We start from the raw sequence: 26693 nt of genomic DNA, 5'->3' as shown, positions 1-26693 counted from the left end.
CAGAGCCGTCTCGGTATACAGGAGATTTGTATGGCAAAGTAAACTTACCTCCGAAAACTGTTATCAGTACCCCTTTGAGAACTCATGTTTGCATTTCACTATGTGTTCTCTTTTGCCTTATGGCAACGTACAGTATTACTTCAGGAGCAGGTTAGCACAAGACTAGGCCACTGGGCGTTACCACGAGGTAACAGTAGTGCATCAAAACAAGGATAGCAGGAGAAATGCCGTGTTTACATAGCTCGATCACCACTTGCTGCTCCTCTGTGCGTTCGGTTCATATCTAGTGACATGCAGGGTAGCCTGCTCTCTGAATAGCATTCACCTAACTGTTGGTGTTTATATCAATCACTGCAGGTAAAGAAACACCGTGTTAGCTTACCTCGTTTTGGCAGTACTGCTTCAGAATGATGAGCGCCTCTGATGTGATGGATGGTATCTCCAGAAAGAAGCGGCTGAACAACCTGATCAATAAAAAGAGTGTGAAGATTGGAATTAGATAAGAATGAGTTGGCTTGCTTCCATTCACTTGTTTAGTGTGAGAATAATGTGCAGCCTTTCTCGTTAATGTGATGAGACAAACTTAAAAAAATTAACTTAATTGCCGGGTTTTATGTGCCAGAACTACAGCATGATAATGAGGCACATCGTAGTGGGGGACATTGTATTATTTCGATCAGCTGTCGTTCTTCATTGTGCATCTAAATATACGTTTTGTATACCGCCCTCACTGAAATGTGGCCTGGTGGCTGGGAATCAAACCCATGTCTTCGTGCATAGCAGCATGTATGTGACAGCCACTAGGCCACCACGGTGGGTAAAACGAACTTCCCCCTAGGTCTCATTTTTTGAGGGTCACCATTTTTTTTTTATGAGTTATATGTTAGCTCAACAATACAAAGATAATAGATACACCAAAAATCCTTTCATGTGGCTTGCAGTTTGTTACAGGTGGGTCTCTGTACAGTTCCTGATAGCAATGACTGGGGACAACTGTCAAAACATAAGGAGTGGGCACGGACCCCAATACCCTCTCTCTCACATTTTGTTCTCACAAGACGTTACTCCTTTGCTGTGTTCTGTGGGGATGCCTGACTTTCTAGCATTCCTCGATACGTTGTTTCGCCAGCATAGCTTTCATGTCTCCCGAAAACTGGCTTCCTCCAATGGCGCTGGCTGCTTGAAGGTCGGCGCAGTTGCATTGCAGAGCAAGAGATGGAGTGAGAGAGTTCACGAACTGTCACATTCTTCGACTGCGTGGTTACTCAGGCGCAAGACGAACATGACTTCTCCTCTTTAGCTTGAGATTGAAGTTGTGCACGCTTGACTCTGCACACATCATGAAGAGCTGCGTATAGTGTGTCCAGCAGTTGTGTACCGTGCCCTCAAATGCACCTCTGTCACCGAGACTTCACCCGCAAAAGACATAGGTGTGGATTTCTGGCAGGGGTGAATGTTACCCACTTCCTATCCCAGTGTGGTGAGCTGAACATCCCCAATACCTCAACGTGGGAAGTCCGCATTGTACAGTGATTTCGCGTTTCAACCAGCTGGACTACTGCATAAGAAGTGCAATAAATTCCCTTTTGTTTGCGATTATCCGTGCCATGTGTTCCTTATTCCTAGAGTGCAAGAGACCACACAGCTCTGAGAGAAATGTTTGCACCACTCACGCATCTCGGTCCCGTGACTCGCACTTCTGCAGAATATCCACGAGCAAGTTGGTCAGGCAGTGAACGTATGAGTCGCTGCTAGTGCTCTTTTCCATGCCAGTGCCGCTCTGCAGGAACCCCTGTAACTGCGCATATTCCTCGTACAGCCAGGCCAGGGCGATGTCAACGTGCGAGCGAAGGTCTTCCAAGATGTACCCCTTGAGCACTGCAAAATAAAAATGGAGACCACAATTTGTACCAAAGAATTAAAAAATACCACACCATGCAGCAACTGTCCCAGTACCTCTGGAAACTTCTTAGACAGCTTTAGTTGGGCATACGCAGCAGCTCTCCGCTCTGTACATGCTGCCAGCCATTTCCAATGGCAGTCTGCGACTACAGAGTTGCTGTGGATGCTCAACTAACTCTATTATCTCCCTATTAGCTCTATTATCTGTCGCCCAACGGATAGAGCTTTTGGGCACACCTGAAATTACTTATTCCTGCTTTTCATCAAGTTTCAAATCTGTTTTGAGTGAGGTTAAAACTGCTCGCAAAGAACAAGCGAAAGGAACGAGCAAGACACCATGATCTTGCTCGTTCCTTCCACATGTCTTCATTTTTTTCACAGTTTTAACCTCACACAAAGTCCAAACCAACTAGCCCGCAAGAATGTCTTTTTTTAATCTGATTTCTCACATTCCAGGGCAAGAAGGTGGAATGGGACGACACGCAGTCACAATAGCTAAATTGGCAGAGCATAACTTGCATGTGTGGATGTAGCATTGTAGCTTTTCAAGTAACAAGGTAGCCAAAAACGAGCTGAAAAAAAGTGCAAACACTAACTTTTCTTTTTTTATAAAACTTCATCAATCTTGCAGACTTTCTCGGAAAACAGAAGATTATGCTTCTGAGCTCAGAACTGTTAAATCATTCTCACCCTTCCGTTTACTAGTTTGCGAAACCTCAATAAGTACAAGAACATCAACGAGGTTTTATGATAAAGTTGTGGTGCGTCTGGCCGTTAGCTTTTGAATGCTTTAGAGCACTCTGGCGGTCGACTTTACATGTAATCAGTCTAAACTGAACGCTCAGAATACATTTGGCCAGTCCTTTCAGAACACCATGCTGCAGCACAAGGTTCTTGGAGGCAGTATGCCCTGCGATAGCAATAGAGATAGTATGATGCAGCTCCAGTAATGTGATTGATGAAATTTTCAATTTCTGCATTGTGTCTTCAAAGGCAGGCACACGCGATTGGTCCGTGTTTATTTACAATGGAAGATATCCTGACAAGTTTTTACTTCCAGATCCTGATAGCCTTGTCAAGCGTGTCTGCATTTGGTTTGTGAATGCTTAATCTGATCAAGAGTGAGCCCCGCTTTGTCCCAGTCGGAGTTTCTAGATATGCATTCATTCCAAAACCAAATAGTACCACTCTGGAGAGCATTTCAATGGTTTAAGAGCTCACTCAAGCTTGCGTAAGATAGGTACACATGCACTAGTAGTCCATAAAGAAAGAAACACATACTTGCGCTGATTTCTCCTCCAAACTGGGTCGCCAATCCAGCAAGAATCTTAACTTGGACCTAAAGAAAAGGGAACATGAAAGTTACGAACCACGCTTGTGAATAGTATCATTTCAAAAGACGAAGGGGTGCCAAAGAGAGCTGCTGATGGCACGAGAAAAGAAGAAGACACTGCAGCCTGTCCCACTTCTTTATTGAAGCTGCGACAGCACTTGAGTATATTAACAAGTTAACATCCATCACTGCTACTATACCAAGCATACCACTAGACTGCCCAGAAAACCTAGCAATTGCCAAGAGCAATTGGTTGTCCTTGAGGCTAAATAAGGCACACGTAAGAATGACAACCATCATTTTTACGTACTGAATGTAGTAATTCCTAAAGAGTCGACATGAGAAGTTGTGAAAATTCAACTGCTAATGTGGATAAAGCTGTGCTGATGTACTGTTCCATCAACCACCTCCTTTGCAATGCAGTCACTTTTGTTTAATTTAAAAATAAAGGTCTGCTTGAAGACATGCAGACTTTTATTATATTTTACAAACTGTCCTGCTGCACTAAAGAAGAATTTAGCGCAACTTTAACGAAACCTTGCATGAGTATTCCGAAGCCTACTTAGAAAATGGCCTGACAATCATCACTAAGACGGACTACGCTGCCCAAAAATATAGTCTTGTGAAACGTGAACGTGCGCGAGATGGAAGCTAACGTAACAACATTTAATCAGTGTCGGATGTACTTAGCGAAACTGAAGCAGGTTTGAAAAGGGAAGAATGGAGGAAAACCTACCGGCGATATACTGGTGTTGTGTGCCCCTGTAACAGGAATAAAAAAAAAATCAAGCAATTAATTCAAGATACGCAAGAAAAACAATTTAAGTATGGGTTGTGAGTATTGGAATTTTCGAATACGAATCACACATTGAATATGCGTGCATCTTTAAAAAGTCGCAAAACGAGAAGTAAGGACAATTTGCGAAGTTAACCAGCCCGAAAGACGAGACAAAAGACACATGTACAAACAGGACCAGTGCTGAACTACCAACGAGTTCATCACTGGTCCTGTTTGTACATGTGTCTTTCATCTCGTCTTTCGTGCTGGTTAGCTTCGCAAATGTCGCACCAACTTGCCTAGACCAAAGCACTCCTAAGTAAGGACAACTTTCATTAGTCTTTTCAAATAAGTTAATGCGTTAGCGCATTAGTGTATCAGCAGAATTAACGTTTTAGCGATGCTTTACCTTAAAGATGAGAATGAGTAGCATTTGTAAGTCTTCACTTGTTCAAATATTAGAATTTGTTTGAGTATTCACCTCTTTAACAGAATATTCGCCTATTTGACAGAATATTCGGCTGTTACCAATTATATTCGAGAAAATCCGAATACGCAATTTTAAAATCAAATATGCTTTGAGTAAGAAAAATATTGCATTCATATCTGAAATTAATGTTTGCACACCACTAAATCTAAGTAATCAGTGAGACACAGTGATCAGTAAAGGCAACCCATACTCGATTCACGGCCAGCGTCGAGAATCCTCCGAACCGTAGAGACGAGCATCTGCGTCATTTCCTCGTCGGAAAGGGGCCTCGTGATGTCTGACAAGTTCAGCTGCCGGAGTCTTCGGCTTTTAGGCTGCCAAAATGAAGAGAGAGAGAAAAGGAAATTCTGTTGGCATCCATCTTATATACAATGATTGTCTAAGTTTATTCGAGAGCTATTCATGAAGTGTGACAGGCTGTCCATTAGGCAGCGTTTCTTTATAGTTTACTAGACACAAGCACCCCATGTCTCTGACCGTTCACAAGGAATCGAGGATAGGTGCTCGTTTATTTATTATTTATAAAAGCAACGAGTGTGCGTTAATATACACAACTTACAAAAGTAACTACAATAACAAAAGGAAAACAGAAACTGTTTTGCAGTCTTTGTAACATAGCTTCTGTAACACCTGTAGTATTTCCTTGCCTTGTATTTCAATAGTAACCACTTGTTAAATAATGGACCCCTGCAAAACTCTTGAACGGGTCCTGGGGTCCTGTCTGTATAAAAGTAACCCGTCATTACATGTATCAGAAACAATCAAAATTGACTGATCGATTGATTACTACATTACTGGCCCAGGTTCAAATTATTATAGGGTAGAGATTTTTCTCAATTCTTTCCAAACAGTTGTGCTGTTGAGGTCAGACAGAAAGGTGCCTTGGTACTGAGTCATGGTATTGAGGTAGTCATGGTATGAGTTATGCTATAGTAGTCATGCGATAGAGGGCCAGACGGCAAGCTAGGCCAAAATGAGTTAGAGTACCCAAAGTGCTCTTGCATTTAAAAAATGATACATTAAGATATTCTGGAGTTACAAGCCGTGAAATTACAAGCCGTGAAATAAACGGTGGAGGGGAACTACCTCAAAGCCTGTAGGAACAAGAATGGTGTTCTTGGCCTCTTTCTTCTTGGCATCTGCTGTGGTTCCACCTAGAGAGATGGCAAGTTTTTGAAAAAGAGAGAGCAGTGAGAAACTTAATTGCATTTCTAGGGGTCTTAGAAATATGTCTAGCAAATGTGGTCTACCTAGCAGAGTCTGAATTGTTTGCTTTGGCATTGCTGCTTCGTCTGTTTGCATGGCCTCCTCGTCCTGCTGCTGCTGCTCCTGTAAAGCGAAAGACGAAAAAAAAAAGGAAAATCACAACCACAAAGCAACAGCTGTTATATATCGTTATATCCGAAAATTCGTTATAAAAGTATATTTCTAACACTGTATTGTAAGACTATTCTTTAATTACTTCGTTATAACCGATATTTCGTTATATCTGTGTTCATTATATCGAGGTATGAGTGTACATACATACTTTCCCCTGACATACTAATTGTTCTAATAACAGCAGCAGATCCCGAATCACATTTCACAAGAGAACAAATACGACGCACACAGCTCAGTTATGGGGGCCGGCTCAGTCGTGCACCAAAGCATCCTACGCGAATTCGCAATAAAATGTGCTCCATCATTATTATGTGATGGCGATGTCGCTGTATCCGACTCTTCCGAAGGAAGGCTGTTGCCAATGCAATTTCGATTTCGTTTTGACACGCAGGCAATTTTCGGGCTTGATTTATCGGAAAAAAGATGCGCATTGGATTCGATTTTTTTAAAGCTGAGAATAAATATTCACTCACACCTCCTTCGATTAAATGCTTAGCTGCAATTTTCAAAAATAATTTAATCTACCTTCCTTGGAGAAGTGCAGGCTCGTGCCATGGGCTTATTCAGGCCGTCTGTACCCGTTTTTTAAGCAAGGCTGAGTGTCGCTGCCTATATTCTTAGTTTTTCGATTATATGATGCCCGGATTATACGACGGTTTTGCATTGCCCCCTCAAAGTCTTATAATCAGGGTTCCACTGTGCTAGGCACATTTAAAAATAAAAGTTTGCTGCTCCTGTTTATAATATTCTCTCCGGCCAATTACTGCTGATCAGGGTGTCGGAACGAAATCTTTTTCGTTTTGGTATTAGTTTTGTTCCACCGAAAAAAGTTCCACTTCGCTCCTGTTCCGGAACAAGAAAAAAAATGTTCTGTAATGGTTCGTAACAGTTTTTATTTGTATAGGATCCACAGGATTTTGGTGATCTTGCTAATTGGAAAACTAGTTACTGCACACAATTTCGTGCTCAGTATTGTGCTTCCAACCCAAGTAGACACATTAGAATTGAAGCTCTAGCAAGTTTCACGACGTTTTCGGCGATAGGCGAATATATATGGGACAGGCGCCTGTCCAGTCTACTTCTTTTCGTCTATCGTCAAGAATGTTGTGAAGTGCACACATTTTTAAGTAGGCACAGTTCGTGCCAGTATTCTCACCTTGGCTTTGGCAATCATCTCCTCCACTCCCTTGCCCAATCCCAAGGCAGTCATCTGGGTCGAGATGAGCCTCGCCAAATGCTTGATCTGGGTCTCTGTGCCGGCCACAGCAATGGGAGTGTAGGATGCTTGGAAATGCGCCGGCATTACCTCTGGCAACGAAAGCTAACGGAAACAGAAAAGGAAAATCACGTCAGTCGATCAATGAGTACCCCAACTAAACAAGGAGTACCAATTTAATCAAGTACAGATAAAAATAAGACAACAAAATATTGTCATGTGGTTACGACAGTGAAGAACCAAATAGTAAAACCAGTAAAGGTTGAGTTAGTTACTGGGCAAACTTGTGCCTTGCTAAAGGAATACTCTAAGTACAGGCAAGTAACATTCGCAGTACAATGATAGCAGCGAGGCGAGCACGGTTGTTGGTTGTCGATCATCAGATCTCAGATGGAGCGCGCTGGATTTTATACATGTATCAGTGTATGCTCCAACGTTATCGCTGGTGCTTGAGCAAGTTTCAGAATGTACATGGCTTTTCATGTTGCACAGAAAATGGATGAGAGTCGTTGACAACATTTGGGAATGTACCGATATATTTTAGGCCCAGTTTGCGCCAAATGGTAACACGTCAAAGTTTTTGTCAGTGAGACTCGGTCACGTGGAAAGAAAGAAAGAAGCGTGCGTGGCAATATGTATTGGTGACTCTCGTCTCACACATTGCACACTCAGCAAAGGCTTGTGACAATGAGAAAAAGCAACAAAAAGGCTTCTTGTAAAGAAGGCCAGAAAGCAAACACTCACCATGCTCACAAGGACGACGTCGGTGACGTTGACGGTCGTCAGCCGCGGCACCAGATCTTCAGCAGTGATGTCGATGGCCGTGTTGGTGGCTGCCTTCGATATTGGTGAGGTGTCCTCCTCCTCTTTCTCTTCCTCCTCTTCTTCGGCCTTTGACGAGAAGAAAGAAATTGTGTCACTAGAGTGTAAAAATATCCCTCCCCCCTTTGTTTATATTTTTTAACACCCCAGGCCCAGGAAGTTTCGTGACCAAAATGCCGCCTTTGATCAAGGTGCTTTACATGAGGTTAACATGCGGCACTAGGCCTGGCTGTGCACACTTTAAATAAGTTCTTTCATCCTACAAGGTTCTAAAAACAAGAAAAAAAGAAAAAAAAGAGGGAAAAAAAAAACAAAACAAGAACATAGTCCCTCTTCCTATTAGCCATTTCTCATAGAAAAAATTTAACAATTTACCAGCCACTGCTGTCTGTTATGGTACCCCTTATTCCCTTGTACTACTCCATATTTCCCTTGTACTACACCAATTTTCCATATTATTATCATAGTGACATTTCACCACTGCTGACAACTATCGAAGATTCCGCTTTATTCTAACAAACAAAACCTGTTCATGACCCACTCTCACATGGGCCACGATCGACCTGCAGTGTGTTAAAACAAAACTAAGAGCACCTGAATAAAGTGATGTTTCAACGCAAAAATTCAGGATTCTGACGCAGGTGATTGCTGGCCGACACCGAGTTTGCCATCACCTGCTGGCCTTCACTGCACGACAGTAGCTACGAAACTGCACGAAACAGCTGCGGCATAAAATAACAATGATGCTCACCTCAAGTTTTATTCGCTTGACACTGGGCGGTGCTGAGGCACCTCCAGGTGCGGCTGTTGTGCCTTCCTCTATGAGGCGTGCTCGCTTTTTGATCTCGTCCGGCTTGGGCATGCTCTTTGAGATCTGAAACAGTGCGAATACAGGGTGACCAAAAAGTAACGTAACGCACTTAAATTTTTTTATTTTAGTATATTGTTCACATCTTTTACCAGAAACATTATTCAACTTGTGTACACTGCTCTTTTTTGATACAATACTGGCATTGTTACTGTTTCCGATGACCCATGTTTTTTTTAAACGAAAAATAGTCTCTGGAAACTTGTGCCACATAGTCGTAGACCACCGCAAGTAGGGCACGGCGATTCCACAGATGGCGAAATTGATCAGATTGCGGCATGTTCAGGTCCATCGCGTCATCAAACGGTTTCCGGAGACAGGTTGCATCAACGACCGGCAGCGAAGCGGAAATCCATTGAATCGCTGAAGCGTGTTCTGGCAAAGGTGTGGGACAAAATTCCTCCGGAATACGTCACGGATATTTTGAAAATTTTCCACGAGACTCTTCAAAGCCTGTATCAAAGTGTAAGGTGGACACTTTGGAACTAAAATTTGAGTGCAGAATTGAATGACCTTTCAAATAAAATAATGTGATCTCCACTTTGTTTATCTGTTCAAGAGTTATGGGTGCTTTTTAGCATTACAGTGTTTACCGGTCACCCTGTACATTCAGCAGTGCGAATGGACGGCTTCCCAAGCAGTGGCTGTGAAGTCAAAACTTACGCCAAAATTTACAGAGAATGCAGTCACCACTTTCACTGACAGCTTCCATGAAACTGTGGCAATCTGTTCTTTGCTTGATTTCACTTGTTCGTCAAACGAACCTCTGCAAAACATCAAAAATGGGTACTGTACCTCCTGAGGTGTTGCTCCAAGATCGGTTAGGAGGGTACTAATTTGCCCATGATAGTCAACAGCAGCGGGGTGCTTCATGAGGATTAGTAATTGAAGCTGCAAACAAACAAACAAATACCAAGATAAGTCTCTGCAACAGTCTGTTCTTACACAATGCTGAGCACACGTCATTACCACAACAATATAATCATCACAACAGCCTGGTACTATTCACAGTCTCGAAGAGAACTTGGGAAAGCACAAAGATGAATCTGCCATACTTAGCTGGACCTTTGTCAAACGTTTAATGCAACATTGTGACAGAAACGACAGGAAGTTCAATATGAACTGAAGACTGGGAGTGTTCCCTCATTACCTTGAGATGCTTTCGCACGCTGCTCACTTGGGACTTGGCCAAAGTTGGTGGCAGGTTAGCTGAAATTTCGTAAATATACATGTCAGCAAATTGGTGCCACCAGACGAAGAGTGTGCATAGGTTAATTTGTGCAACAACAAAAACAAATGTATTCCAGGCTTCAAGAAGTGCCCCGGTACATTAAAACTGAATGCTGTAAACCTGAATATTGCGACTTTCGTAAGCTAACCACTGCCTGCCTTTTACCAGTGTGTTAGTTACGAGTGTTCTGTCAACTTAGTGGAACCACTTCATTATGAAACAGTTCGAACCAGTTTAGCCCGAGACAATAGGGTTGTGAGTGGCCCAACTTGGATTTAGCAGTTATGGGGTTGTTGACTAGGCCAACGTGTGAAAGGCACTTTTTACTGCATCTCAACACGTGCAGCGGTGAAGCTCAATTGTATTAGCAATCCCTAAGACTACAGACATCAGTTGCAAAGGCAGGCAGGGAAGTCCCAAGGCTGCAAACTATGGCACGGCCTATTACCAGCTGCATTTTGCTTTACATATATGTACACTGCTGAAATGAACTTTGCGTGGGTAAAGTTATAGATTTTGGAAAACAGAGTGACTGATTTACGTTAGGTGTGTCCCCAAATGCCCATTTGATTTAGACCTTCTCCCTCTTCCTGGGAAAATGGGAATCTATGCCTATGCGTGCGACATACACTAACTACAATTAGCACTGCATCTGAAATCATGGGCCAAGGTCGCATGCACGAAACACTCACCGTGAAGCGATTCCAGTGCCTGAATGACTCTTGACATGAACTCCGACCTGTGCTTCGCAATAAGCACCAGAGCTTGCATACAGGTCATCAAGTTGATGCTGAAATATTGAATAAAAAAAGGTCCATGGTGCTTGTGAATAATCTTTTGTTTTAAAAAGGCAGTTTTTTTGTCTTACTAAACAAGAAATTTATTTTATGCAGTAGAGCCTTCAGCTTACACATTAGGCTAGCTTAATATGACAAGGCATTTATACACCTGAGGTTGCCCATGTACAGCTTACGTACATCAAACTTTTGTGGCATCAGCATGCAGAAAAATGGTGCCTCACAGTGCACACAATTCTAAAATAACCTGTCCTATACACCATTACATACCAAGAAGGCATGCGAGTTGAAGTGAAGAACTGTCACAGTACAGTTCCTTTCCCGATGTGGTCAAGTATACAATATGACCGCACATATTGTCCCTATTTCCAATACATATTTCTGCTTGATCAACATGGTCGTGATCAACAAATCTGCGTGATCAACATGGTCACATGAAAACAGGCACCAGTGAATGAATTAAGCCCCCTCTGTCTTTTACGTCCTGTTAACAATTAGAGCAAGTAACATCCAACTGCCTGATGGAGCCAATGAAAGTCAACTGTGGCCTGCAGTACTACTACATCTAAGCTGGCCATGATGCAAGCAAATTACCTTGAGATGTGCGGAGTCCCATGGAACACGACGAGTGCGTCGAAGACTTGCTTTGCCTCCTCTTCCAACTTGCGAGGCTTGATGAACTTGAGCATCAATGGAACGTCGTCCAGAGCAAAGTCGTTGCCCGTTTTCTTTGGACTGTCACCGTCCTGCATTTAAAGTCGCGGCAAGGAAAGACAAATAACAGAATCAATTATCGGCAAGTCTGGGAACATGTGAATTTCAAGAATTGCAAGAATACAGTGGATATTCCAGAGAAAGAAGGAAGTAGATGAGAATAGCGTCTTTAGAAAAAATGTTTTGAGCACAGGGTTTTAATGGAATATACGTAAGCATTTTATTATTCACAATTTATGTTTAGCCTAGATATTGCCTTTAGCCACAGTATGCAAGCTTGGAACAGCTAAGACTGCTAAGAAAATAACGCTTTTATTTTTTTCTGAAACAGCGACATTTTCAGTAACCTTGCTCCCGGCACTTTCACCTCTATTGGGTAGTTGTCTGTATAAACTTCGGTGAAGCAAGTTTACACTTGTTAGCTAGTTGAAACTTGCTAAACCATCACAACACTTCCAAATGAAGGTTTGGAGACCGACTCACCTGGAAGATTTTTGCAAACGGAAATAATGTTTGTAAAACTCAATGCAGCATTCATAAAATCACAAAATGAACCCACATTTTTACTACCTTTATGCCAAATTTTGGAAAGCCCCGAAGCACGGGGCCAACATACTGACATAAGAAAGGATGGTGAGTGATCCATGGTAACAAAAATGTCTGCATGATAAAAATCTTTTTAAAAAATAGCCAGATGAAATGTGATAAGAATTAGATACAAATCACTTTAGGCATTATGAGTGCAATAAAAACAACTTACCGGGTAAGTTTGCAGTATGACTAGCATTTCCATAAACTTGATGGTATGCGTCCGGATACTGAAATGGAAATATGATATGACAAGAAATGAGTCTTTGGCAGTTGCACATGTATGGAGCTTTTCATGTTGTGGCCTTTAAATCCAATGCCACGGAATCAGCAGCAAGCCGCAGAGGTTTAGCAAATATGATGTTCTGCTACTGAGCGAAGTATCACATTTCGGTTGTTCTCAGTAATGACAGTTGCAATCTGACGAGGTGAAGTGTTAATCCCCCCCCTTGATTTTGGTACATGTTAACGAACTGCAAGTGATCTTTAAATACAATACACTGGCATTATAGGGATGGAAGTGATCTCCGTAAAACTGGACTCACTTGTGATGCAAGTAGAAATTCTTAATGGCCCACAATGCAAATCTCTCTATTACACAGTGTCACAAGTCACATCACATTTGCTATTTTATCTCAATTTCCACATGCAACAGTTGTGAAAAGAGTTAAAATGGCATTGGCATAGTTGACATCCCAGTGAGACGCCTATATTGTTGAGGTGTCAACTACCAGAGGACAAAGTCATGCAAATAGCGACTCTTAATGGCTCACAATGCAAATGTTTCTATTACACAGTTACACAAGTCCACTTCACATTTGCTATCTAACCTCAATTTCCACATGCCGTCAGTTGTGGGTAGAGCTGAAATGGATTCCACATAAATTGACACCTCAACGAGATTCGTTTATAGTTGAGGCATCAACTGTCAGAGGTGATGAAAGTGGTGAAAACAGGGCTCCTGTTATCACAGCTAATGTATCCCAATAATTCAGATTGCAATACGAGCTGTCACAAATAAATTACAGCTCCACGACTGAATAAAGTTGTAATGATCAAACAACATAAAAGAGAAGCAACAACTTGCCCGTCATTGTCACAGTCCAGAAGAGACACAATGTCGTTCTTGAGGCTTCTGATGTACTCCCAAGATGTTTCCATGAGATCATCAACTTTTTTGGCCTGGCATATCCATCGTAGTGCCACCTAAAAGGGCATAAAAGTATTGATATTTTAGTAATATAATAAGAAATAGTCACTACGTCCCTATTAAATAGGTTAGCACTGACAAAATCACAAATACTACTAATGTAATAAACACATGTGATTTCAATCTTAAAAATTATCTTAACTTTTCGCAAAACCCACTGCACAATTACAATCTACAATTTTGTACGGTACTTTAGTATAACCCTACGGTGGTATCCTAATGAAACAGTAATCGTTAACGTGAACATCAGGATAAAAAAAAAAGGTTTTTAAGGCCTGGTACAGTAAATACATTATTCTTGCCTATGCAAGCATTCTGTGACACCCGAACAGTCATCATCTAGCTTTTGCCTTTTCACACCCGCACACAAAATTCATGCATTGTATGTCACTTCCCAATCAGTGATTACAGCACTACTGCAAATGACTCGGTTTCCTCAGGTGCGTAGTCTCTCTTTTAGTTGACATTATTTCAGCACCGATGACAACTGCAATGTAGAAACTTCTACCTCAGCAAGTCACCACTAGTAATGACAGTTGTGCAAAACTTACTTTGTACAGCTGCGTGGTGGCCTGAATGACCCTCTTCTGCACCGCGACTGCTTCGTCCCGAAACATCATGCGTAGATTGACCAGGACCTTTGGGAAGATGTCCGGATCTTGTTTGCTGAAGAAAAGTGATAACAATCAGCACGTGCAACAGCGTTAAGTCTCTCTCGCGCATAATATTTGGCGTGGATGTCAACGGCGACTCTTACCATGCTTCCTCTATGAATCCCACGACAAACTTTCGGACCTCCGATGACCGGTCGTTTTGGAACGCGAGCATTTCCTGGAGAAGTCAGAAAAGGAAACCATGTCGGCCGTCACAAAATTACTGTATTCACTTTCAGTCATTGGTGTCATTTAGAAGTCTTAAATGAAGTACAAGTGCACGCAGAACTTAGAAAGTCCTGCACTAGCTTTTCCCTCTTTAGCGACATATTATTTCTCGAAGACAGTGCTACATCGTTACGCGCTTACAGTGATCCTATCCCTGGGTCTGAAGCGCTTCGGCATTTTATTTTGTTTACTTTTATTTAAAACTGCCAGCCCAACTAGTAGGTTAGAGGCAGGGGTGGGCTTGCTTTTACTGAAAAAGTAAAACTTGCAGTCAAGAAAAAGAAAGAGCACATGTAAGGGCATCTCCGTATACACACTGAAGTAGCATTGTAGCACTGTAAAGAATTACACATCATAATGTCAGAATAAAATATCACAAAGAGCATAACAATCTCCAGAGAACCACACATAAAATAAGGTAACTAGAAAGCAATACATAAATATTGAAGCAGCAAAGTTTAAGTACAGTCATCGACACTTATGTTTGCAGCACTGAATAGGTGTGTTGCAATGCAAATCAATTTGTATCTGCATGCTGCTGGTCCACTTGACGTATAGATAGCTTGCATGTGACGTCATGGGCGCAGCTTCTGGACGTACAGACACTCCATGATGGTGGCTTTTGCGTCAAACAAGTTGGGCTAACTACGTGGCAGGAACACCTCTGTGCATAAATAATGAAAGAACCCACATGCTGGTGCTCCAACACGGTGGTTTCAGTGACGTCATGTAAGCCATTTATAAAATACTGTAAAATGCTGTACACGTTTTTACTCTAGTGTGCATTGTGTACGCTTTCTGCTGTTGCACATTATGCACATGCTCCTGCTGTCCAAATGTGTGTGCGTGTACATGTGCAATGAAACTCACATCGAGAAAGTTGTCGAGTAGGTCCGGCTCCTTGTAGACTATGAGCTCCTGAACCTGGCGAAGATTGTTCACTTTGTGATGGTCCTTGATACTATGATGCAATGAGGAAAAGTTGATGAGTTCGACAACCTGAAAAGTAGACGAAAGGGAACCGTAAGCTATCAAACCTTCCAGCACTTGCCACAATGGCTCAACATCCTTTAAAGATTTTCTTTTTTTCACTAGCCACGGCAAGCCGATAAGCCAATCCACAGTAAACAGATTAAACCTGCACGTTGGAACACCACACACTCATACGGCGTTTCTTCCTCAATCGATGTAAACGCATGAATGAGTATGTCGGCGTGGTTTGTTACAGTACAAAATCCAGTTCTGTAAGCATACCACGTTTAAGTGTGCAACACCGTCATGACTTAACTGTCAAGAGCATCAGCATCATCATTCTCAGCCTGTGTTTTAGTTCATTGCAGGACGAAGGCCTCTTCCAATGATCTCCAGTTTACCCTATTCTGTGCGAGCTGATTCCATTTATGTCCCTGCGAACTTCTTAATTTCGTCACTCCATCTAACTCTCCACCTTCCTCAACTGCGTTTCCCATCCCTTGGTAACCATTTTGTTGCTCTTACAGTCCACAGGTTGTCTGCCCAACGCATTACGTGGCCAGCCCAGGCCCATTTCTTTCGCTTGATATCAACTAGGATATCTGCAACCCCTGTTTGTTCCCCGACCCATCTGCCAGTCCTCCGGTCTCTTAATGTTATTCCTATCATTTTACGTTCATTGCACGCTGCGTGGTTCTCAAGTTTTTCTCTAGTGGCTTTGTTATCCTCCATGTATCAGCACCATATGTTAGAACTGGCAGTATGCAGTGATTGTATACTTTTAACGCGTTACTTTATAAATGAGTGACATCGAACACGGCCGTACCCGTGGCACTTGTCAGATAGCGCGTTTGAACGCGTTCGCCAAACGCAACGTAGATCGCACGATTCCAGCCATTAACACAAGTTCCCCTAAGACCTCTGTTCACTCAAACATAGCGAGTGAACGCGTATGTGAACAAGAAATGCAATCACCCGGTCGCTGGTGGATTTCTGTTCAACTTGTTCTTCGTCCATGAAAAACTGCGCCGCCGTGCTACGGCGCATTTCGAGCGCCTTCTTCTTGGTCGCCATGCTGAGCTGTCAGAGGTGCGCGCTGAGAAAACGAGGCAAAACAAACGGTTACGCGCAGGCGAGTCTACATTCTACGGGCACACAACACGCAAGGCTGGCCATTACAAAACAAGACAGCGCACCGCCATGACTGCTAGCGGAACAAACCCGGAAATTCATTGCTTCTGCACGAGGGCAGCACCAGTGGTCACATGCTTACACTGGTGCAAAAACCAGCGAAATAATAGTGCAAGTTTTGATTAAAACGTTCTCATTTTATTATTATAAAAACTAAAATTAAATTTATTTTAAATATGCGCAGGCTTTGAGTTGACAATATTACTAATTTACAATACTTTTTGTTTTAACACAAAAAAATTATGTGTTCGTTTAGGGCAACCACCGTGCAGCACTAACGTCACTTCCGCCAAAGTGTACGTGCGTCCGCAGAGCTGCTGTTTTTCCAAGTCGAACAAAAAAGTTCAAGGAAAAAAAACTGCATCGTTACCCACTATGTCTGAATTTTTCTTTTTTTTTTTGGTAGAAGGCAAACGTTGGTAGAAGGACACTGCACAAAGCCAACACTACGGCGGACGGCGCTGCCTACGCACGCGATACAACCAATACCAATACATGGCAAAATACGCCTAAAGCCCCTCCATCGCGTCCTCTGCCGCATTTTTGGTCGGCGGAAAACTCATGGAGGGGCTTTAATACGCCCTGTCTCCTAAGCATGAATATTGCCCATGTATTAGCCTCATTTTGCCATTTTGTACGACACAAGAGAGAAGTGAAGACACCACAAACGCCACAAACGGCGTTTGTGGTGTCTTGACTTCTCTCTTGTGGCCGTGCTCGCACGCCCTGTCTCTTTAGCATGAACCATGGAGGAAGGAAAAACTAAGGAGAGGCCCTGACGTCACATTCGTGAAGCCTCCACATCGCAAACACCCGCATTGCCTCCTAGCGAAGGCGCAGCGAAACATTTCGCGACTTCCGTCTCGATGTTTGCAAGCGCATGCGCGCATCGCGAAACTTTGCAGCCTTTTTGTTTGTTTGTTTGTTTTTTTTTTGCCGTGCGAGCGGTGTAGTCAATTCACGCATGCTGCTCTTTGTGTGTGTTCTTTAGGAAAGCTACGCAATGCCCAGCTGTTGCGTATACCCTGTGCAAATCGCGTGCACGCGGACAGTACCGGGTGTCACTTTTCATGTGTACGTATACGTTCGCTTCATTGCTGATCACTAAGGCATGGTATTTGCGTGCGAAGCTCTCGGATGTGCGCTCTGTTGCTTGTTACTCATTCTGTCAACTCAGAACTCATGTGAACTTTTGTTTTTGGCGTCTGACGCGCCGTACATAACATGCGCTGAAGGCATCGTGCGTTTTAGAGGCTGTGTCGTTCAACGAAAGGGCAATAAACTTTCGTTGTTATTATCGGACTACGTGATGTATGTATTGTTCGGTGTGCGCTCGCTGCGTGCTTGTGTTGTGTGCGCACTGGAATTACAAACTTTACGTGCACGATCGCCTATACAATTCAGCGGTGTCCTCTTTTCGACGTGAAGTTACGTCAACTATAGGTTGGCGTTGCGCCACAACCGCTAATCGGGCAATCGGGCTACGAGAACGGAAAAGAGAGATCTAAAGCCCAGTAGAACGCGTAAGTCACTGCTAGGTGAGTTCGAATACAATGATGCAGGGGCTGAATGTTTTTGATTACGGCACGTACCGGTACTTTCTGTAGCACAAAAACGCTCGCTCGGGCCTGCCACGCACGAACAGCCTGGTAAACGTCTGCTTGCAACGTTTTACTACGTGCAAACCGCACAATACGCGCTAAGTTTACGCCGGGACTACCAAATCTGAGCAAAGCGAACCACCGCGGAGAGCACGCCGCGGGGCGTCTGCTGTTTTGTTTGCCCCATACCGGTTTGTTTGCCCCATAAATCTGACGTCACTTCCGCCACACTTTTCGCAATGCATTGGGATACGATAGGGCCTCTCCTGAGTTTTCCTTCCTCCATGGCATGAACACTTACCAACTAGCTCAGCTGTAGACTTTTTTTAAAATTAATATCTAGGGAATTTAAATGCAGCCAAGGAGGTTCCTTGAACGCGGCTTACACGCCAGTAGTGCGGGGAGCTCGCCTTTACTGCATCCCAAGAAGAATGTTTATTTCTTGACACGTTGCTTCCGCAATTTAGTCCCTGCGTGCCGTTGTGGTATAGTGTACTACTATGTTGTGGCATGCAATTGCGGAGGCCACGTTTGAAACTGAAAGCAGCTACAAGTTTCTTCTTTTTTTTTCTTTTTTGATGCTGGAACGCTTCTCTTTGCACAAAATTGCGCACTTTCACCGTCGGCACGTTCGCATGTAATGCGTGGTGGAATATGCAATGACGAGGACATGCGTGCCTAATTTCTCGTTTTCGTACCCTAATATAGTTGAAACAAATGAGGTGAAGTATCCTTGCCAGTAGCGCAGCCAGAATTTTTTTCGGGGGGGGGGGGGGGGGCGGGGGGGGATTCGCTCCAATTGAAATGCAGCCGCCGTGGCCGGGAATCAATCCGCGCCCTCGGCCTTAGCAGCGAGTCAGCCTATTGCTAAGCTACCATGGCAGGTAACAATATTCACGAGTCAACATCAGGAATATTGTCATGATGAAGATAGTGGATTTTTGACCAGTGTCACTTCGGCGAATTTCGCATCTTGTTTTTTTTTTTTTTTCTGTTGCAATAAGTAGTTAACGACCCACGTTATCACGGCTGGAAAGCTCGTTTGCTCGAGTGCGACCGTTAATTATTTGGAGACGGTTTTATAGGGCCCAGTCGATCGCAGTGTCGGTTTCAGAGAGCGCCGAGGGAGGCGGGACCCAGAGTGTTTTTTTATGTAAACATAGCTGGCTACGTGAGCACACAAAACCGCGCCGTCGACAACTCTTTTCAACGAAGGCTTCCTGGGTGCTGTACCCCCCCCCCCCCCCCCCAAAGATGCACTGCCGAGGCGAGAACATCAGCCTTTGTACTCCCGTGCAAGCCTCACCTTCTTTCCGTTGAAAAGGTCTGCTAGGAGAGAGCGCCACAATCGTAGCAGCCAACACAAACTCGTGACGCAGGTGGCGGTTGTTTATTTACAAGAAAACCAAAGGCGCGTTTCGCGTGGAGTGGCGAGACGCGCACTTTAAACGTGATTTTAAATATGTTCTAGGCTATATTATCCGTTGATATTTCGTAGATGATGCGTGTGTGCCCACACTAATCTACACCACAGGTTATCTCGCCTTCGAAATTTTGTGTCAGTACTCCTTTAAGCAAAATCGCTGTCATCCTGTAATCAATATGGCGTCAATGGTCCAGTAAAACCTTGGGCTGCATGAATCTTGGTAAAGCAAGAAACGTAATTACCCTATCTGTTCCAACGTTTCGTTTCTTTTAGGCTCTTTTCATTGGTGCTTATTATTCGAAAAATATTCGGCATTTCTAATATGCATTATTCGATTCGAGTACCGAATCGAATAGAACGCTGTTCGATTCGTTATTCGAAATTTTCGAATATTTGCACACCTCTACAACGTTTGAAACTGCATATTCTAATGTACACGCACACAAAGAAGTACGCACGCGCACACAAGCAACGCACGTGCACGCACGTTTCTGATCTGTTTATATGCTTAGCATGTGCACTTTACAGAAGATATTTGTCAGATTGTAGGACGGAGCATTTCAACCCATGACCATTGCTTTTATTTCTTTTTACTCTAATTACTTTTTCACTAAATTAGGAGCAAGTGTCTTATAATAATTTGCATTTTATGAATAAGTAAAACATCTTTGTTTATAGTGTATCCATATCCGAAGCAATAAAATAACTGGAAACAATCCTGTTGGTATGTGTGTATACGGTCTGGGTCACGATGTGAAAGGCAGCATTCCCTGGTTGTTTCTATCATTTGACTAAGGCTACACAATAAATTATATGCATACTTGCTACTTAGCTGTTTGCAAATGGCTGTTTCCTCTACCGTTATTGCTTATGATATATTTTTTAAGACAAAAAACGCTTGTATTTCTAAGGTATTTCTAGCTTGACATTAATAAAGACGTCATTTCCCGTCTTCAAACGAAAGCATAATACATACTCGAGATAGGTGTACTACGAACAATGTTAGTTCAATAAAGTGAGCCTTTGCAATCTCAAAAATAATGTGTTAATTGCGTAACGCACAATAAGAACAACGGAAAGATATATATACTTCCTTCAAAAATTGTGCCGAAGCAAGAATCCCCCTTCCAGGGGCGTAGCCAAGGGGGGGTTGGGGGGGTTCAAACCCCCCCCCCCCCGAAATTTTTCAGTTTTGCTTGCGTAATATACACGCACACATACAAACGCACGCACGAACATACATAAAGCATGGTTGAACCCACCCCCCCCGAAAAAAATTTCTGGCTACGCCCCTGCCCCCTTCCACATACATAGAGGCATACATTTAGTTGGGCACTTCACTTCCACACGCAAGAAAAAAATTAATATACAATAAAGACGAATACAGATTTAAAGAAGCCGGCAGCACAAAGACAAGTGCGAGCAAGGAAGATAACGTGTCACGGATTGACAAGGCGTCTTACGCATTAGTAAAATTCCGATAGTGTATTACGGAAACAACAAGAATATGCGGGATGAGAACGGAAACTAAAAATACGTGTACATTCGACCGACAATCGAATTCGTCGGTGTGTCGATTACAAACATAGAACGCTCAGTACTCCACCATAATTAGGGCACGAAAGAAAAAAAAACACATCTATAGCATGCACCAAACGTTGCTGAGCTGTCGGCCGTTTTCGCGATAAATTCGTTGATGATTTTATCCAGAGTCAACTTTCCCGTCCATTCTGGGTGGACGTGCATGCGGAGGAGATGAGTGAAACGGGTCCGCGTCACGCGACTCCGAAAATACGTCTTCACTCGCCGGAGTGCACAAAAAGAGCGATCTCCCGATGCCGCGGATGATGGTATATATGCTGTCAACAAAAGCTGTACAAGTTTGACAACCTGGTTCAAAAGATTCCGAACTTTTTGAGACTCGGCCCTCGGTGCTTCAGCGACATTTTCAACAGCTGTCACATCTGCCCCAGAATCAACAGTTCGGAGGAGTGCAAGCTCTGCCACGAGCCTTGCTTGCTTGCTTGTTCCTTGTGTTGGCTCCCACCCACTACGGGGGATCGGCCATGAAACCGGCGGTTTTTTTTTTTTTTAGCTAAAGAATTAGGGATAAATCAATTGCCGAAAGAATAAACGAAAATTTAAGAATGACTTGTCGATATGGAATAAGGAGCAGAATAATGCAACAATATGAGAAACTATGAACGAATGAAATGAATATTGGAGTACCAAATTTTGTTCAGGAATAAATTAACAACGAATTCTTCGTGTCTCACCGAGAAATTCGCATAGGGCTGAGCAGACGTTCCTGTTGCTGAAGCTAACAGAAGCCGCCCCAAGGGAAAGAATATTTTGAGAATTCAAGTTCATAAGTTTCTGAATAGCATTTCGAAGTGCTTTTTTTCTATGCCTAATGAATCGACGGCAGGTAAGCAAGAAATGATCAATATTTTCTGATTCCTGCCCAAAATAGCACATAGGAGATGACACCAGACCAGACCTGTATAAATAAAAGTTAAGTGGGGGTATTCGGCATCGCAATTTCGTAATAGCCACTTCCAGTCTTCGAGTGGGACACCATTTATTATTCCAGCCGAATGAAAAATGACCGTATTCGGTAACTGGTAATTTCATACTGTTGGCATCTTGAATTAAAGAATACTTCCGAAATCTCGAATCAGTAATAAAAGCTGTGTCAGCTGGCACAATGGACAAAATAGGACCACCCATAGACCACCGCGCGAGAGTATCTGCCATCTCGTTTATTAGTATGCCACAGTGACTTGGAACCCATACCAACCGCACGGTACGCAAATTTTTTGGGATTGAGGAAGTGAATGCATTCAGAACAGGAGACTCAGAAGCAGTAGAAGATAAAGATATGTACATATACTGTCAGCGAATCGGTAACTATAACAGGGTGATTCCACGTAAGATCGAACAAACGATGGCTGGTCGACCTCTCAAATTTATTTCAAAATTTTATATATTATTGCCTGATGAGTGGAAAGAAGAGATCCGCAATTTGTTTTGCCGCCAAAAATTTTTTCGAAGCACAGGAAATCAATAACGACGAAGAGGTGGAGTGGAGCACTCATCCGCTCTGCTGTTTTGGCCAACTTTCGTTATGAATTGCACAAAATATATTAAAGTTAAGTAGCTGAAATTTTTTTAACAAAATATCTGCATGTTTTTGCTTCTGCTCAGGTATTTTTAGTTTTTATGTGTAGTGTAGATGTTTTTATAAAAAACCTCAAAAATGGCTCAATTGGCAAAATTTTCTTTACTTTGAAGGTTTTTATCTCAAAAACGCCTCGTAGCAGAGCTACAAAAATTCCGCATTACGTTCTTCGCATACTTATCTACCAAACTGCCAAATCTTGTCATTCTATAGCTTCTTAGTAAAGAGATATGATCGGGCTAAGTTCAAGAAAACACCGAACAATGGAAACTTCTCACGACAATTAAAAAAAAAAACCCATTTTTTAAATTTCTTAAACTTTGTCCACTTATTCTCCACCACATCAGCTTTCATAATCATTGAAAACATGTTGCATAATGTCGTTGCACTAATAGTTACGGCCCCTCCAATGAGACCCTTAGGCAAGGACGGGCAATTCCGACTTCCTGCCCAGCAAGTGTATAAAATGCAGGCAGGATTGAATTTCCTTTTATGAAAAGGCCAGCAGTACCGAAAAAAGGCGTCGCCGGCACTGAAGACGTTAATTGTGAAATTATTTGGTCACTACAGCGGCCACGAGCGCGGAGCTACCGAGCAGGCGCGCGCGCCCCCGAGATGCTCCTTGTAAGAGACGGCGCAGTGAGAGCTCGTTCTCGCGTCCTCAGACCGATTGAGTTCGAAACAGCAACACCTCTCGGGTGACTTTAACGCACGTGCACTGGAGCTTCGCTATTCTATCCGCCCTCTGTTCGCATCTCAGCTAGGCGCTGATAACACGGCGGAGATGGAAGCACGATGAAAACTCTATAAGGGAGCTATGAGCGCTCGCTTCACGCACGCTGCTGCCAGAGAAACTGCGCTGCGCCAGTTGCGATCAGTGGAAAGCATGAACGTGGCGCTCCAGTGGCAAAGCAAAATATGGATTGTCAAAGGAAAGAAAAGCAAAACTATCGGTAACCGGATGCGCTTGCCTATATTAGATGTCGGCAGCAGACGGCCTGAACTGGCCGCGCGTTCGGTGCGCTGTTCACACTTCATTCGGCGCGGATAGTTCTTGTGCTTTGCTCTTACTCTACTCCTCCTGTGCGTCTCATGGCGAGAAAGTATAGCTCTGAATGAGTCTTTTGTGGAGACTACCTTTCGAAGCACAAGAAGCTTAAAGGAGTACTGACACGAGTTTTAAAAAATTTCGGATTGTTGCTCTAAATAAAAATACTGGTGTCGAGAAACCTAAAACGACTATTGTGGTGCCTGGGAATGCATCCTATATATTTTAATTAGCGCCACCTTGAAAAGACACTTTCGGTTTCGATATCGAGGGGGTGGCTTCTCAGTGTCGTTTCATAGCAGTGTGACGTCACGGAGATACAGAAACTCGCGGCGTACTAGCGGGAAATCCGTCATCTGCTCGTGGTGGAATAGACAACGATGAGTGAATTGTCGTCCAGTGACCCTGACAGTCATTTCTACGATTTAGGCTGCATGCAGGACGCAGAACTCGCGAACTCGGAGGAACTGTCTTGACTCGTCGGGATAATGTCCTTGCAGTGTGGCTGGCTTGCAAATGCTCAGCGACGAAAACTTCAAAGTCAAATTAAAATATTTTATACGTGTTCTCCGACTCCAGTGTGTGGACAGCGTGGACACTGCATACCAACGAAGCAAAAAATGTCCCTTTTGCGATGTCTCAAAATCGTGTCAGTACTCCTTTAATTATTGCAAAGAAGCCAAAATTTCGCAGAGTTACCGACCTAGACATAAATGCTTTGAAGGAACGCTTAACGCCCGAAAGATCAGTGACTGTCAGTGAGACGGACTACTTGTGCTACGCGTGCTTTTGCTACCACTGCAATGAAAGATCTTCACGGAACGCACAGTTTAACGATGACATTCTTATGCCTCCTGAAAAAGAAATCGACGCAATTAACCAGATCACTGCGACTACCGGTGCACGTGCGTTCAAGTCACCCGAGAGGTGTTGCTGTTTCGAACTCAATCGGTCTGAGGACGCGAAAACGAGCTCTCACTGCACCGTCTCTCGGGTGCGCGCGCGCCTGCTCGGTAGCCCCGCGCTCGTGGCCGCTGCAGTGACCAAATATTTTCAAAGTTAACGTCTTCAGTGCCGGCGACACCTTTTTTGGTACTGCTGGCCTTTTAATAAAAGGAAATTCAATCCTGCCTGCATTTTATACACTTGCTGGGCAGGAAGTCGGAATTGCCCATCCTTGCCTAAGGGTCTCATTGGAGGGGCCGTAACTATTAGTGCAACGACATTATGCAACATGTTTTCAATGATTATGAAAGCTGATGTGGAGGAGAATAAGTGGACAAAGTTTAAGAAATTTAAAAAATGGGGTTTTTTTTTAATTGTCGTGAGAAATTTCCATTGTTTGGTGTTTTCTTGAACTTAGCCCGATCATATCTCTTTACTGAAAAGTTATAGAACGACAAGATTTGGCAGTTTGGTAGATAAGCATGCGAAGAACGTAATGCGGAATGTTTGTAGCTCTGCTACGAGGCGTTTTTGAGATAAAGACCTTCAAAATAAAGAAAATTTTGCCAATTGGGCCATTTTTGAGGTTTTTTATAAAAACATCTACACTACACATAAAAACTAAAAATACCTGACCAGAAGCAAAAACATGCATATATTTAGGTAAATAAATTTCAGCTACCTAACTTTAATATATTTTGTGCAATTCATAACGAAAGTTGGCCAAAACAGCAGAGCGGATGAGCGCTCCACTCCACCTCTTCGTCGTTATTGATTTCCTGTGCTTCGAAAAAATTTTTGGTGGCAAAACAAATTGCGGATCTCTTCTTTCCACTCATCAGGCAATAATATATAAAATTTTGAGATAAATTTAAGAGGTCGACCAGCCATCGTTTGTTCGATCTTACGTGGAATCACCCAACAACTGATGACTCATTTACTGGTAGTTTTCGAAGGGCTAATATAATTGCTACGAGCTCAGCTTCGAATATGGGAGTACAATCTGGGCGGAGCAAGGAGTACGACCATGATAAAGCCTATGAAAATATGCCCACTCCCGCTTTCTCTTCGCACATGGATGATCAGCCCAATCGAAGTAAATTATCGTCTAACAATCCTATTATATCTAGAAGGTAAAAGGTTGGCATTAGATGGGAATATATAATCAAATTCCTGCCTAAATCAAAGCCAGTGCTGTGGACTCCGAGAGCTCCTTTGAGTTGTTCCTCTGTTGATCGCTGTCCACGTGCACTGCTGACGATCGCACATTCGAGCTTTACCAGAAATTCTGTGCCAGGTTGATAAAACCTATTTTTTATTTCGGATGTCACGCAGTCAACTTCTGCAAAGCAGGGCCGTAGCTAAGGGGGAGGTTGAGGGGGTTCTGACACCCCCCGAAATTTATTCATGCTTTAACTTTTCGGGTGACACTAAAATACCTGCACGCCTACACAGCGACCACCAGTTGCCAAAGTTAGCCGTTCTACACACAAACACCCCCCGAAAAAAATTCCTGGGTACGGCCCTGCTGCAAAGAACTCTTTTCGAAGGTTTGTCCTTGCGTGAGCAGGCTAAGTTATTTGACTGCTCAAATCAAGTGGGCGGTTAACGCGTCTGGCAACCACGGGTTCACTTTAGGTAGCAGAGTTGCGGCTTTGATAGAACTCGCCGCTCGCACCCGCATTCGCCAAGCGCGCACACGTGCGCAAAAAGCGTCCATTTGAGGGAAAGCAAACGTCACGACCACGCGGGTGCGGATTGTGTTTCGTTGGTGTTTTGTGTTGTCCGTTTTTAATGAACGCCAGTTTTTGCGCTGCCTGTGTGGAGCAGCGCCGTGACTCAGTGCTCACGTCACGATAGTACATTCGTCAGCCGTCGAAATCGTCACAGCAGGTCGAATGCGTCGGCAGTTCAATACGACTCATTATTCCAGCGTAACAGTACGTTCCAGAATGCACATCCCCATAGACGTCACGACCTACTGAAATATGACTATATAGTGTAGTTATAAATCTCATGGCATTATTCTTGCGACTAGAGTAGGCGACAACAAACAGGATATGCATTACTTTTCGCCCACTGTCAATGACAAAAATCGAATGGGACAGAACGGTAAGAT

At 43.3% G+C, this 26693-nt stretch overlaps 1 protein-coding gene across 4 annotated transcripts in view; it reads right to left on the bottom strand.

The window, feature by feature from the left end:
- Positions 1-16403, bottom strand: part of LOC119373666 (symplekin) — a 43786-nt gene extending 27383 nt beyond the window's left edge. For all 4 annotated transcript variants that reach the window (XM_037643726.2, XM_037643727.2, XM_037643728.2 and 1 more), the window contains exons 1-20: positions 16158-16403; positions 15081-15209; positions 14087-14160; positions 13881-13995; positions 13207-13325; positions 12292-12349; positions 11412-11563; positions 10713-10810; positions 9940-9998; positions 9585-9680; positions 8673-8795; positions 7844-7990; positions 7040-7204; positions 5754-5832; positions 5590-5657; positions 4694-4817; positions 3972-3997; positions 3184-3241; positions 1674-1878; positions 383-464 (exon numbers count right to left, since the gene is read on the bottom strand). In XM_037643726.2, the coding sequence (XP_037499654.1) occupies positions 383-464; positions 1674-1878; positions 3184-3241; positions 3972-3997; positions 4694-4817; positions 5590-5657; positions 5754-5832; positions 7040-7204; positions 7844-7990; positions 8673-8795; positions 9585-9680; positions 9940-9998; positions 10713-10810; positions 11412-11563; positions 12292-12349; positions 13207-13325; positions 13881-13995; positions 14087-14160; positions 15081-15209; positions 16158-16256 (2076 nt within the window). In that variant the 5' untranslated portion in view covers positions 16257-16403. The remainder of the gene's footprint in view (positions 1-382; positions 465-1673; positions 1879-3183; positions 3242-3971; positions 3998-4693; positions 4818-5589; positions 5658-5753; positions 5833-7039; positions 7205-7843; positions 7991-8672; positions 8796-9584; positions 9681-9939; positions 9999-10712; positions 10811-11411; positions 11564-12291; positions 12350-13206; positions 13326-13880; positions 13996-14086; positions 14161-15080; positions 15210-16157) is intronic.
- Between the last annotated feature and the right edge of the window lie 10290 nt (positions 16404-26693).

Source organism: Rhipicephalus sanguineus, chromosome 11, assembly GCF_013339695.2.
Source record: "Rhipicephalus sanguineus isolate Rsan-2018 chromosome 11, BIME_Rsan_1.4, whole genome shotgun sequence".
In the NCBI taxonomy this organism is placed as follows: domain Eukaryota; kingdom Metazoa; phylum Arthropoda; class Arachnida; order Ixodida; family Ixodidae; genus Rhipicephalus; species Rhipicephalus sanguineus.
This window is presented reverse-complemented; position numbering and strand designations above follow the sequence as displayed.